The 15263-nt window shown below is 39.4% G+C and overlaps 1 protein-coding gene across 7 annotated transcripts in view; it reads left to right on the top strand.

The window, feature by feature from the left end:
- Positions 1–15263, top strand: part of LOC124248687 (serine/threonine-protein phosphatase 4 regulatory subunit 1-like) — an 80141-nt gene that overhangs the window by 19737 nt on the left and 45141 nt on the right. For 6 of the 7 annotated variants that reach the window (XR_006891120.1, XM_046679056.1, XM_046679055.1 and 3 more), the window contains one exon: positions 7369–7501. Coding sequence is in view for 6 of the 7 variants with exons in the window: in XM_046679056.1 (XP_046535012.1) it covers positions 7369–7501 (133 nt within the window). In the remaining variant the exon portion in view is untranslated. Of the gene's footprint in view, positions 1–3560; positions 3613–7368; positions 7502–15263 lie in introns of those variants that run through there. The other variant, XM_046679061.1, reaches the window with a different exon arrangement.

Below are 15263 nucleotides of genomic sequence, written 5' to 3'. Positions count from 1 at the left end.
CCTTCCTTCCTTCCTCCCTTCCTTCCTTCCTCCCTTCCTTCCTTCCTTCCTCCCTTCCTTCCTCGCTTCCTCCCTTCCTCCCTTCCTCGCTTCCTTCCTCCCTTCCTCGCTTCCTCCCTTCCTCGCTTCCTTCCTTCCTCCCTTCCTCGCTTCCTTCCTTCCTCGCTTCCTTCCTTCCTCCCTTCCTTCCTTCCTCCCTTTCTTCCTTCCTTCCTTCCTCCCTTCCTCCCTTCTTTCCTTGCTTTCTCCCTTCTTCCCCTCTTCCCTTTCTTCTCTCTTCCTTTCCTTCCTTTCTCCTTCTTCCTTTCTTCCTTTTTTTAAGTCACCTTTACTGAAGTACAATTTACATTTAATAATATTCACTGAAGTTTAATTTCTTTTTTTGGAAGTTTAATTTCTTAAAATGAATCATAACAAGTACATAGTGTTGAGTGACCACAATTGCACAATCGCAGTCAGGAGAGAAAACATTTCCAGCACCCCAAAAGTCATGTCATGTGCATTGGCCATCACACCTTTCCCCACCCCTGATCCCAGGCAACTGCTGGTCTGCTATATATTACTATATTTTTGTCTTTTCTAGAATTTCATATTGGCAGAATTATGCAGTATGAAATCATTTGTGTCTAGCCTCTTTCATTTGGTGTAATGCTTTTGAGATGCATCTATGTTATTGCATATTAGTAGTTTATTCCTTTTTATTTTATTTATTTATTTATTTATTTGAGGAAGATTAACCCTGAGCTAACATCCGCTGCGAATCCTCCTCTTTTTGCTGAGGAAGATTGACGCTGAGCTAACATCTGTGCCCATCTTCCTCTACTTCATATGTGGGACGCCTGCCACAGCATGGCTTGATAAGTGGTGCATAGGTCCACATCCAGGATCTGAACCAGTGAACCGCAGGCTGCCAAAGCAGAATGCGCGAACTTAACTGCTGTACCACCAGGCCAGCCCTGATTCCTTTTTATTTTTGAGAAGTAGTCTATTGTATGGAAATACAACAATTTGTTTATGCACTTAGCAGTTGATAGATACTTTGGTTATTTCCAGTTTTTGGCTATTATGCATAAAGGTGCTGTGAAAACACAAATACGAGTCTTAGTGTAAACATATGTTTTCATTTCTCTTGAGCAAATACCTAGGATTGGTGGGTCAGATGGTAAATGTGTTTTTATTTTTTTTAAGTAACTCCCAAACCATTTTAGTAGCAGTACCATTTTGTATTTCCACCAGCAATGTGTGAGAGATCTAGTTGCTCCATATCCTTGCCAACATAATATAGTCAGTTTTAAAAAAAAATTTAGCCTGCCTAGTGGGCGGTAGTGTTATCTCATTGTGGTTTTAATTGACATTTCCCTGGTTACTAATGATTACTAATGATATTGAATACTTTTCTTCTGCTTAGCTGTGATTTGTATCTCTTCTTTGGTGATGTGTCTATTCAAAGTATTTGCCCTATTTTAAAAATCAAGCTCTAAGAATTCTTTACATATTCTGGATATAATATATATGTTTTATGAATATTAGATAAAATAAAAAATAGTCTATTAATGGGCTTGGCCAGTGGCATAGTGGTTAAGTTTGCGCATTCTGCTTCAGTGGCCCAGGGTTTGCTCATAGGGATCCTGGGCACGGACTTAGGCACCACTTATCAAGCCATGCTGTGGCAGGCGTCCCACATAGAAAGTAGAGGAAGATGGGCACAGATGTTAGCTCAGGGCCAGTCTTCCTCAGCAAAATGAGGAGGATTGGCAGCGGATGTTAGTTCTGGGCTAATCTTCCTCAAAGAAAAAAAAATGTCTATTTTTTAGAGCAGTTTTAAGTTCACGGCAAAATTGAGCAGAAGGTACAGAAATTTCCCATATACCCATTGCCTCGACACATGTGTAGCCTCCCCCGTTATCAACGTCCCCCAGTATAGTTCTATTTAAAAAATGCTTTAAAAAGTTTCTCTCATAGGATTTGGACATATTCTGTTAAATTTATCCCCAAGAATTTCATATTTTTTATGCTGTCATCAATGTTATTTTTATAGTTTCAATATCTAATTGTGTATTGCTAGTATACAACTTCTTTCTTTTTCGTGAGGAAGATAGGCCCTGAGCTAACATCTGTGCCAATCTTCCTCTATTTTGTATGTGACAAGTGGTGTGTAGGTCCATGCCTGAGATCTGAACCTGCCAACCCTGGGCCACCGAAGCAGAGCACATGAACTTAGCCACTATGCTACCGGGCCGGCACCTACAACATCTTTTTGTATATTTACTTACATCCTGCAATCTTGCAAAACTCACCTGTGAGTGCTAGTGTCTTCTTTGTAATTTCATTCGGGTCTTCCGCACGGACAATCGTGTTTGTGGATAAAGACAGTTTCGCTTTCCTGTCTAAGCCGTGTGTCTTTTACTTTGCTCTCTTGCCGTACTGCTGCTTTGCTTCTGGATGCACTGTAAATCGATAATGCGTTGTCCTTATTTCTGCTTTAGTAGTAAGTATTTTTTTAAACAGATATTGTAAAATGAGAAAGAAATGCTTGTTTATATTTGCCTACATATTTACCATTCCTGACCCTCTTCTTTTGAGTAGCTTCAGATTTCCATCTGGTATTGTTTTCCTTCTGTTTGAGAAGCTTCCTTTAACATTTCTCATAGTTCGTGTCTATGGGCAATGCATCCTTTCAGCTTTTGTTTGTTTGAAAAAGTCTGTATTTCTCCTTAAATTTTGAAAGATATTTCTCTGAGTAACAAATTCTTGGTTAATGTTTCTTTTCTTCCTTTCAGTGCTCTAAAGATATCTTTCCATCTTCTTCATTGAATGGTTTTTGACATGAAGTCTACTGCTGGACTTTCTTTGTTTTTTAATGTAATGTTTCTTTTTTTCCTCTGACTGCTTTCCTTATACTGATTTTGAGCGATTGATTGTGATGCCCCTTAGTGTGATATTTCATTATGTATATTCTGCTTGGGGTTTGTAGAGTTTCTTGAATCTGGCGGCTTATAATTTTATCAAATTAAAAATATTTTCAGGGGCCAGCCCTGTGGCTGAGTGGTTAAGTTCACGTGCTCCACTTTGGTGGCCCAGGGTTTCATCGGTTCGAATCCTGGGCGAGGACATGGCACCGCTCATCAGGCCATGCTGAGGTGGCATCCCACATGCCACAACTAGAGGGATGCACAACTGAAAAAATATACAACTATGTACCGGGGGGCTTTGGGGAGAAAAAGGAAAAAAAGTAAAATCTTTAAAAAAAATTTTTTTTTCAGCCGTTATTTTTCTAAAATTTTCTGTTTTCTTCATCTCTTCTTTTTCTTTCTTTCTTTTTTTTTTTTTTTTTGTGAGAAAGATTGGCCCTGAGATAACATCTGTTGCCATTCTTCCTCTTTTTGCTTAAGGAAGATTGTCACTGAGCTAACATCTGTGCCAGTCTTCTCTGTTATGTGGAATTCTGTTATGTGTATTCACAGTGTGGCCTGCTAGGTCCACGCCCAGGATCCAAACCTGCGAACCCTGGGCCGCCAAAGTGGAGTGCGTGAACTTAACTACTGTGCTACTGGGCCAGCCCCAACTCCATCTCTACTTTGCTTCTGGGACTCCAATTACACATATGTTATGGTGCGTAATATTGTCTGCAGGTAACTGATGCTTTGTTCTTTTGTTTTTTCCGCTTTTTTCTCTCTGTGCTTCCTTTTGGATAGTTTCTATTATTATATCTTCGAGTTCTCTGATTTTTTTTCAATTGTCTAATCTGTTAATTTCTTTCAGTTTATCTTTTGATTCATTTATTGTGTTTTTCATCTCTTGAATTTACATTTGGGTCTTTTTTATATTTCTAGTTCTCTCAACATCATTGTGTTTTCCTGGAATATATGGAGCATTCTTCTAATGGCTGTTTAAAGATCATTTTCTCTTAATTCCATCACGTCTGGCATTTTGGGAACTTCTTATGTTTAATCATTTTACCCGGTTATGCTCATATTATTTGCTTCCCTTCATTCTTGATAATATCTGGATGCCAGACATTAAGAATTTTGGGTTGTCAGTTGTTAGATTTTACTGTATAAATTGTATAAATCCAGCAGTGTTGGATTTTGTTAGGACGTCCTTCGATTGGGCTGGACTCTGTTGCGGCTGGATTTCAAGCCCTGCTTGGGCGGGGCTGGGAAGGCTTTCGTTGAGACTGATTTAGCCCTCCTACTAAGGCAGCGCCTGCACTGCGGTCTCTCTCCGCTGCTGGTGGGAACAGGCAGCTCCTCACTGCGTGTGAGCCGGAATGATCTCTGCCAGCTCCTCCCAGCCTCTGCAGATTTCTCGCACGTGTGCAAACTCAGCTGCAGCTTCCAGGGGGATCTTCTGACCTTTGTGGCTCCCTCTCCTGCAAAGTCGCCCCTTTGGCCTCCTCACGCTTCCTTTTCTGGGGCTGGAAGCCCTCCGGGTGGTCAGCAGCCGCCATCTCAGGGTTCTCCTTGTCTGTGTCCCTTCTCTGAGGGATCCTAGTCCTGTGTGGCCTATTGTCTAGTCCCTGAAAACTGCTGTTTCATTATTTTTTTCTGGTGTTCTAGTTGTGTAAACCATGAGGGTCTTTTATCTTCTTGGCGGGAAGTAGAAGTCTCTTTCAGCTTCCTTCACTTGCCTCGGAGACCATGGCCTTTCCCTTTGCCTTCGCTGTTCCTTCGGCCTTTGTCTTAGTTGATTTTTCTGTGCATCTCTTGAAAGAACACTGGGCTGGAATGGAGAACGTTTGGGTTCTAAGAAACCCAGGTCTGCCACTGGCTTTGGGGGCACGTCTGTTTACTATTTATCTATAAAATGAGGGAGTTTATCAAGGCATGTTCTAAGGTTCTTTCTTGCTTCTTTATGATTCTGTATTGTAACATCCATTTTTTCCAGTATTTGTTTGCATTCATTTAAGTATATTTTGGTGGTGTTGTTCCTTCATTTCACTACTTTTTATTGAGCATCTGCTACTTACCAGGTGCTGTCCTGGGTGCTGCAGTTATAGCCCTTTCGTGGAGCTGGCAGAGCGGCTGAGAGACAGACACGAGCAGTCTCAAAACCCGCTGCCAGCACCTTTGTGGGGAGTCTTAGGGCAGGAGAGCCACAGCTCCAGGAGAGGCCGTAACCAGAGACTGGCCTTCTCCCAAGGGTCAGGGGAGGGCTCTTTGGACACTGAGAACCAAGCTGGGACAGGGGCAGGGGTAGGGGTGTAAGAAGTGGGAGTGTCCCAGGCCGTGGGAACAGCATGTGCAAAACCATTGAGACGAGGACTTGGGCTCATTTGAAGAACTAAGGGACCTCTGTGCCTGACGCCCAGATGGGGGGTGGGAGGGGATTCTTTGAAAATTAAATTTAGGTTTCCTCTCGGGCACTGTAACATAGTGCCAGTCTAGAGTCTGACTGTTGGAATTCACATTCTGACTCTGCCATTCACTAGCTGTGTGACCTTTGGTAACTTTCTTAACCTGTCTAAGCTTCAGTTCCCTTAACAGAAACAGGGGAATGATATGGTTGTTGCCAGGATTTAAGGAGCTGCTGCTGTACAGAACGCTCTGAGCAAGGTTCCTGGCTTGTAGGAAGTAACCGATAAGGATTAGTGATTATCCAATGTTTTCTGGCTATGGCTTTTATTTCCTTGTATGTAGTTAGTGTAGTTTTAAATAGTTAGTGTAGTGGAGTCATTAATATTCTCCAATAACAATTATGCTTTTGTGGAACTAATTGCTAAGTTCCTTAGTTCTCTGATAAGCAGAGTATTTTGAAGAGTGCCTGCGTATTTTCAGTTACTTTAAAACTGCAGTTCTTAACCTGTGAAGTACACAGAAGGGTCTCAGAGGATCTTTGGAAACCCCTGATCCTGTATGAAAAGTTTTGAGCGTGTATGTCTGTGGACATCAACAGGTTCCAAAGCTATCTGCGACCCCACAAGTTTAGAAACCACTGCTTTAGACAGTATCAAAAGTCCACTCCAGACTGGGTCCATGGCGCTCTAAACATCTGTGGGGTGGAGGCTGCAGGTTCCCCCTGGGCCCTGAAATGCACTGAGAATGGCTTCTACAAAGGGCCTGTGGTTGGGGCCTTGGCTGTGACCCAACGTGGACCCATTCATCCCTGGCAGGGATCCTGCAGAGAAATGACATATTTGATTGTGTCACATATTTTTCCTACAAATGTATAATTCTTTATTAAAATTCTGAGTAACTGTTAGACAGTGTAAATTTTTAATAAGCTCTAATTACTAGCTTAAAAGAATTAGTTGAGAAAAAATGTGGTTAGAGCTTCAAAGAAAAGTAAGCACTTAGACACAAACTTGTCATGTCTTATTTAAAATTCTAATCAATTAGTGCCTAAATTAACCTGACTGTCTGCCAGGTAGGAACCCTCTGCTTTTTTGCACCAGTGCTTCTCGCCCAGCTATTTCAGTGCAAGGGATAGTAGGCATTTGCAGCCCTGAAGTGTAGGTGCGTAAAGGATGGTGGCCAGGGTCAAGCTTGGCCAGACCACAAGGGCCCAAGTCCTGCAGGTCCTGACAAGCATGAACTCACTTGTTCGAACATCCTCACAGGGTAGGGTGGTTTTATACCCACCCTACATGTGAGAACATGGAAGTGTAGACAGGTTAAGTCACTTACTCTGGTCACACAGCTAGTAAGTAGTAATTGGGGGATTCATCCCATTCCAGGGATATTTGGCTCCAGGACCCATGAGTTCAGTCACCGCAATACTTTAGAGGGAGGGGGCTGCCTGCCCTCAGTTTGGGATGCAGAGAAGAGCAGACTTAAGGAGGAAGAGTCACTTTGACAGCTGACTCACTTTTGGCCAGTGTGAGTTGGAGGAACCTGTTGGACATCCATGTGGAGGGGTCGGTTGGCCAGGGCTGTGGGTTGATAGGAATTGATGTCATAGAGTGGATAAAGCTGTAGATGAGTACATTTAGGACAAGACAAGATATGGGGAGGACTTTCTGTCAGATTCTTGCTTATAGGGTGAAACTTACGTGTTTTTCTTTTGACCATTTTAAACCTGTTTGCGTAAAGCTCCATGGCCATTTTTCATAAGGATGAGCTTCTTTGATCCCTTGTTTCTGAGTTCCCTGATAGGGGAGGGGTTCCTATACATGTTGGTTAAGGTGGCTTATGCATCAGAAGCACCAAAAAAAGGGCATTTAGCTTTTCTTTATGACTCTGGTCTTATCACTCTTCTCTTGGATTATAAACCAATAGATGAATTGTCAAATTTGCAATAGTCAGAGGCTTCAGTTCGAAAGGGCTGGGAAAGAAGAAAACATGCTATAAGACCATGTCTTTGCCCAAGTGTGACTTGTCACAGTTGATGGACACTTATGAGTGTGGTTCTTCCACTCTTCCCCTTTAGATGGATTTGAAGACTACGGTCCACATTGTGACAGCATGAGGGTAACAGCCTTCTTGGACATTCCAGGCCAGGATAACCTGCCTCCACTCACTCTCCTGGAAAAGTATGCTTTCAGTGATAACATCTTCAACCGGTAAGCTCAACCAGCCCTTTGCACATTTATAGCCCTCTGTTGTGTCTGGTTTAAGCTGACACTGGCGGCCACTTCTCTGTGACAGCTTTGAGGGGACCCATGGATGGGGTGGAATGTGGGCTGTCTCCAGGATGCTGGGATTCTGTCTGAATGGCACCATTTTGTTAGGCTTTTCCATTATTCTTGTTACTGTTTTATGGACCACCTGGTGGCCAGGAAGGAAATGGTGATGAAATTTAATGGTGTCGAATTAGGATCAGGGTGAACTGGGTTTCTTTCATATATACGGTACTCAGAAAAGTAAAATGCGTCATGTAATTGAGAAGCATCCGTTGGAGCATTGCTCACCTGTTTTGCTTTTTGCCTGCACCATGCTTTGGGCCTTTTGGGCAGCTTGTCCTGCCATGTTCTGTCACTCCTTATGGTGCTGGCAGGATTCTACCCCAGGTTCACACTATGCCTCTTACTTTCAGCAGATGACCTTGACTATTGTTTCATGAAGAAAGCAGAAACTAAGGCATCTCTTTCGATTATGATCCACCTAAACCTGAATCTGAAAGCATTCTTTGGTCCTGTCTCAGAGGGGGAGATGTCTCTCTTCTTGTCTCCCTTCCTCCGTCAGACATGCACTCTGTCTTCTGTATCTTCCTTCTCGCCCCTTAGACACACCCTTTCCTGCCTCTTAGAAACCCTCACCTGTCTCTCATTCTGAACAGTCCTCTGGACTTCTCTACCTGCGGCCTTCCCTGGTATCTTCCCGTAAGTACATTGTTCTTCTGTGAAGACTAGATGATACTCACTGAGTCTCTTTCCTTACTTTCCATTTACTCCTACTTAAAAAAAATTATATTCTGTGCTTTTGCATCTGTTCAATCATAGAAGGATTCACAGCAATTGCTACTGAGTGAGGCCAGTTATTATCCCAATTTTACAGATGGGGAAATGACAGTATTCGGAGCAGTCTTATGATGAGCGGTTCTTAATTTAAATGTAGCTCACGAGTTAGCAACTTTTTCTTTTATGATTAGTCCTTTTCATGTCATGTATAAGAAACGTTTGCCTCCCCCAAGGCTGCCAAGCTATTTTCTTATATTGTCTTCTTGAAGTTTTATTGTTTTACCTTTCATGTTTGGATCTATGATGCATCTGGAATTGCTTTTTTTGTTTGTGTGTGACGTGAGGTAGAAGTCAGGTTTCATTTCCGTCCGTATGATACCCAACTGACCCAGTGCCATTGATTGAAAATACTCTTTTTTACCTGTGCTCTGCATTGCCACCTTCGTCTTAAATCGAGTGTCCATTTCTGAACTTTGTAGTCTGCTCCACTGGTCTGTTTATCTGTCATTGCACCAAGACCGCGCTATCTTCATTGCTGCAGCGTTGTCATCCCAGTCTTGGTATCAGGTAGGATAAGTGCTCCCACTCTGCTCTTCAAGATTGTCCTGGCCGTTCTTGGCCCTTTGCATTTCCAAATGCGTTTGAGCGCCAGTTCGTCAATTTGTAGAAAAAAAAACCTGCTGGGATTTTCATAAGAATTGCATTGTATCTATAAATCAATTTGTAAAGAATTAACATCTTTACAATATTTGGTTTTCTAATCCTTCCATTTTTTAAGATTTTCTTAAATTTTCTGTGTGTGTCTATATACTAAGTTCACTCATTAATTTTAATAACTTTCCTGTGGATTTGTTGGGTTTTCTACATACTACGATGATGTTGTCTGTGAAAAATGATAGCTTTATTTCTTCCTTTCCTATCTTGTTGTATATTTTTAGTAGCTACCTAAACATTTTGCCACATGTATCATTCTGTCGTTTTATATTTTTCCGCGGAACCACCTGAGAATAAGTTGTAGACGTCATGTTGCTTTTCCTAAACACGGTAGTCGCTCCTTCTCCACGGTGTGGCTTTGCATGGGTTCAGGCATCCGCTGGAGGTCTTGGAACGTATCTCCCAAGGATAAGGGGTGCATTTTTCTAAGAAGGACGTTCACCATTCACTTATATAATCAAGTACAGTTATCAAAATCAGGGGATTTAACGTTGATATAGTGCTGTTGTCTAAGATATAGAGTTTAATCAAATTTTTGCCAGTTATCCTAATAGTGTCTTTTTTATTGGTGTTTTTGTTTGTTTTTTGAGTCTAGAATCCAATTCAGCATCATATATTTCGTTTAATTTTGGTGTTTCTTTAGTCTCCTTTAATCCCTAACAGTTCTCAGCCTTTCTTTGCCTCTCATGATATTGTTGACATTTTTGAAGAGTACAGATCATTTACTTTAGAGAATAAACTTACCAACGGTTTTTAAAAATCATCAGTGAGGTCTGAATTTTATATACTGCTTCTTTTACATCTATCGAGATTATCAATGGTTTCTCTACTTAAATTTCTCTCTCTTTTTTTCACTTTTCTTTAAAACTTCTTTTATTGTGAAATATAACACATACAGATAATTGAATAAAACATGCATGTAAAGTCTAAGGAATTTTTATGAAGCACATGCCCATGTAGCCATTGCTCAAGTCATCCCGGAAGTCTGTCCTCCCCACCATTCCTCATCACCACTTCCTCCCTACCAAGACGTACCCACCAGCCTGATTTTTATGTTAATCACATCTTTGATTTTCTTTCTAGTTTTAACATCTCAGTATCTACCTCCAAATAATGTGATTTATTTTCGTTGTTTCTGAACTTGAAATATATGAAGTCATATAGGGTGTGTTGCTATGTGGTTTTGCATACAGTTTTGAGTTTGTTCCTTTTCTAACAGTATTCTGTTGTTTGAATATACTGACATTTATCTATTTGCTGTTAGAGTAGTCAGGTGCTCTGGGTATTGTGAACAATTTTGCTGTGAACGATGTTGTGTATGTACCTGGGTCTGCGTTTCCATAGGGCGTCTGTCTGGGGAGGATTGCTGTGTGACGGGGTGTGCTGTCCTCTGCTTTCGTGACCACTGCCAGTTTTCCAGAGCAGTTGCATCCGTTTGCACTCTGTCTTTGCCCTGTGTTTTATTTCCCAGTTGGTCTTGTCAGATTTTAAAGTTTTAGCCAATCTGCTACTGTGGTAGTAGTGCTATTGCATTGTGATCTTAATTTACATCTTCCTTATTTATGAGTTTGAACACCTTTTTGTGTGTTTGTTGAACATCCGTATTTCTTTTTTGTGAAGTGCCTGTTTAAGTCGTTCGTTGGAGGGTAGGGGAAAGAGAGATTAACTGTTTTTTTTTACTGATTTCTAGAAATTCTTTGTATATTCTTGATTTCAAACCTTTGTCAATTAAGTATGGTAAATTCTTTCATACTGTGGCTTGTGTTTTAGCATTCCTTTTGGTGTTCTTTTGGTGACCAGAGCTATTTTCATGTGGTTAAATTTATCAACATTTTCCTTTATTCTTAGTGCATTTTGAAGTTTCTTTAAAATGTCTTCCTTTACCCCAAGATCATAAACGTGTTCTTTTGTATTATTTTAATATTATTTAAATATATTTAATATTTAAATTTATTAAAAATTTGAAATATAGTAAATATAATAAATCTAATATAAATTAAATATAATAAATATAAATTAAATAATTTAAGTATTTATCAAATACTTATATTAAATATGTTTAAAGTATATTATTTTAAATATATATTTAGTTTTTTTGTCTTTTACATTTAGATCTGTAATCTATCTAAAATTAGTTTTTATTCATTGTGTGAAAGGAAGGGTCCAGCTTCATTTTCCAAATTGCCATAATAGTACTTATCAAAAATGCATTGTTTCCTCAGTGCTGTGGGGTGCCACCTTTGTTATAATCCAGTATCTGTTTATGATAGTCTTTATCTGGACTGTCTCCCTCTCAGCCAATACCACACTGTCTTAATTGCTATAGATTTGTAGTAAGCCTTTTTTTTTTGGCAGGGTGAGGAAGGTTTACCTTGAGCTAACACTTGTGCCAATCTTCCTCCATTTTCTAGTATGTGGGCTGGCAGCACAGCATGGCTGCTAACAGGGCAGTGTAGGTCCGCGCCTGGGAACTGAACCCTGGCTGCCAAAGCAGAACGCACTGAACTTAACCACTAGGCCACTGGGGCTGGCCCTGTAGTAAGTCTTGATATTTGATCAAGTAAGACTTCTTATCTTGTTTTTCTTCTTTGATGTGACTTGTTATTCTTGGTCCTTTGCATTTCCATGTAAATTTCAAAATCAGCTCATCAGATTCTAATAAAGCAAAACACCTATTAAGATTTAGATTGGGTTAATCTATAGGTCAATTTGGAGAAAATTGTCCTCTTAACAATATTTAGAGTTCCAATCCATAAACGTGGTGTATCTTTCCATTTATTTAGGTTTTCTTTAATGTCCCAATAAAATGTGATCATTCTCTCTGTAGAAGTTTTGTGCTTTTTGGCTGGTATATGTTAAAGGAAATCTAAGACATCATGTCATTTTATCCAGTTAAAGACTTAAATCTAACTAGAGTATCATTATCACGCTCAACAAAATTAACAATAATGCATGCCTTCTGGTCTACCAGACTATGTCCCCTTTTCCCTGACTTCCCATCTACCAGTCTATGACCGCCTTTCCCTTTCTCCGGTTTACCAGTCTATGGCCACTTTTCTCTGACTTCCAGTCTACCAATCTATGTTCACTTTTCCATGACGTTCAAAATGCCTTTTTATGGTTGATTTGTTTGAATCATGATCCAAATAAGGTCCCACATTTCATTAGGTAGATGTGTCTTTTTTGTTTACAGCTTTTTTCCTTTTGATCTTAAATCTCTTTTAATCTCTAGTTGAAGCTCCCTCTCATATTCCGTGTACATCATTTATTTGTTGAATGGGTCATTAGTCTTGTAGAATTTTCCACATTTGGATTTGTTGGTCGTTATTCTCATGGTGTAATTTAACACGTTCCTTTGTTCTCTGTAATTTCTGTAAACTGAAAGTTACACTTGGAGACTTGATTAGATTCTGCTTCAATTTTATTTTTAAACAATACTTCATATGTTGTTTTGTGTAATTCTTATTACAGAACATCAGGAAACAATATCTGGTGTCCTACTTTTAGAGATGTTAATATTGAGCTGTGAGCGCAGGTGTTCGATTCTTTCATTATAAAATTCCTCACCAACATTTCTTCTAATGATTTTAATAGTCACAAATAATCACTGCTTAGATCTGTTATTTCATTATGTGTTTGAAAATGGTAATTTTCTTTTTATTGTCTGTGAAATCTGTAGTATGGCCCCATTTTCCATCCTGTTATTGGTTATTGTTGCCTTTTCTTTTTTTTCTTAGATAATTCTTTACAGAGAATTATACATTTTATTAGCTATTGCAAGGAAGCAAATTTTGGCTTTGATATTCTCTATTGTATATTTATTTTCTAGTTCAATAATTTTTGCTCTATTTGGTATTATTTTCTTCCTTGGAGTTTTTTGGTGGGGGGGAATTTAATTGCTGTTCTGTTTCTTACTTCTTGAGAGAGTTGCTCAACTCTTTATTTTTTTGGTCTTTCTTTTATAACATTTGCGTTTTACATTGTAAGATTACTATTAAGTACTATATTAAGTACTTTTAATTTTATTTAAGTACTTTTAAGTATATTTAAGTACTTGAGTATTATGTTAGCTGCATCTTCAAGTTCTGGTATGTAATATTTTCATTACTTTTCAGTGTAAAGTATTTTTAATGTCCATAATGATTTCTCCTTTGACCAATGAGTTATTTAGAAGTGTGTTGTTTAATTTCCAAATATTTGAGGCTTTTCCAGGTATCTTTCTGTTATTTGATTCTTAGTTTAAGTCTTTCTTGGTCAGAGAATGTACTTTGTATTATTTTTCTTTTTATAAATTTGCCGAGATTTGTTTTATGGCTCAGAATGTGTTCTAACTTAGTTAATGTTCCATGTGTACTTGAAAAGAATGTGCATCCCAGTATTTTTGGGTAAAGTAGCTTATAAATGTCAATCAGGACAAGTTGATCGAAAACATTGTTCAGGACTTCTGTATTCTTTTTTTTTTTTTTTTTGAGGAAGATTAGCCCTGAGTTAACACCTGTCCCCAATCCTCCTCTTTTTGCTGAGGAAGACTGGCCCTGAGCTAACATCCGTGCCCATCTTCCTCTACTTTACATGTGGGACGCCTACCACAGCATGGTGTGCCAAGCGGTGCCATGTCCGCACCCAGGATCTGTACCCAGGATCTGAACCAGTGAACCCTGGGCCGCTGAAGCAGAATGTGCAAACTTAACCACTGTGCCACTGGGCCAGACCCATGGACTTCTATATTCTTATTTGTTTTCTGTCTATTTGTTCTGTCAATTACTGAGAGAGGAATGTTAGAATCTGCAACTCTAATTATAGATTTATCTATTTTTCTTTTAGTTCTAACAGTTTTTATTTTGTGTATTTTGAAGCTCTGTTCTTGAGTGCATACACATTTAGTATTGTTCTCTTCTCTTGAATAAATCTGTCTCTTCGGGTCTGACCCCATGGCCGAGTGGGTAAGTTCGCGGGCTCTGCTTCGGCAGCCCGGGGTTTCGCCAGTTCGGCTCAGCTCATCAGGCCACGTTGAGGCAACGTCCCACGTGCCACAAGTAGAAGGAACCACAACTAAGAAAATACACAGCTATGTACCAGGGGGCTTTGGGGAGAAAAAGGAAAAATAAAATCTTAAAAAAAAAAATCTGTCTCTTTATCACTGTGTAATGTCCCTCTTTATTGCTAAGTAATATTCCTTTTCCTGAAGCTTACTGTCTGATGTTAATATATGCACTCCAGCTTTCTTTCGATTAGTGTTTGTGTAGTATATTTCTGTCCATACTTTTATTTTTCACCTATGTATGTCTTAGATTTAAAGTGTGATTATCGTAGAAGGCCATAGTTGCTTTTTTATCTAGTTTAACAGTCTCTGCCTTTTAATATGAATGTTTAGATCATTAAATTTGATGTTATTGTTGATATGGTTTGGTTTAAATCTACCATCTTGCTATTTGTTTTCTGTTTATCTCAACTCTTCTTGCTACTTTTCTCTTTTCAAGAAAAGTTAAATTTTTTTTTTCAATTCCAATCATCTCCACAGGGTGAGACTCTTAGAGCAGTGCTTCCGCTCCCCTCCCCTGTCTATTGTGCTCTTTTCCTACATTTCACATCTACACACCTCATAAACCCTGAAATACCTTGTTGCTAGATTGCTTTAGATAGTCAACTATCTTTTAAATAAAAGAAAGAAAGAAAGAAAATAACAATATTTTTTATGTTTGCACGTAAATTTTTTTTTAACTGTTTTATGCTTTTCCTTTCTTTTTGTAAAATGCCCATTTCCATCACGTACCCTTTTGTCTCAAGAACTTCCTTCAACAATTCTTGTTAGGGGGCCGGCCCTGTGGCCAAGTGGTTAAGTTCGCGTGCTCCACTTTGGTGGCCCGACGTTTCGCTGGTTTGGATCCTGGGCACTGCTCGTCAGGCCACATTGAGGCGGCGTCCCACATGCCACAACTAGAAGGACCCACAAGTAGAATGTACAACTATGTACTGGGGGGATTTGGGGAGAAAAAGCAGAAAAAAAAAAAAAGATTGGGAACAGTTGTTATCTCAGGTGCCAATCTTTAAAAACAAAAAACAAAAAATCCAATTCTTGTTAGTACAAGACTGCTGTCAATGAGTTCTCACAGATTTTGTTTGTCTGAAAAGAGTCTTTATTTCACAATCATTTTTTTTCTTTAATTAATAGACTTTATTTTTGTGAGCAATTTTAGGTTTACAGAATCAT

The sequence above is a fragment of the Equus quagga genome, chromosome 12 (genome assembly GCF_021613505.1).
Source record: "Equus quagga isolate Etosha38 chromosome 12, UCLA_HA_Equagga_1.0, whole genome shotgun sequence".
Classification (NCBI taxonomy): Eukaryota; Metazoa; Chordata; class Mammalia; order Perissodactyla; family Equidae; genus Equus; species Equus quagga.
This window is presented reverse-complemented; position numbering and strand designations above follow the sequence as displayed.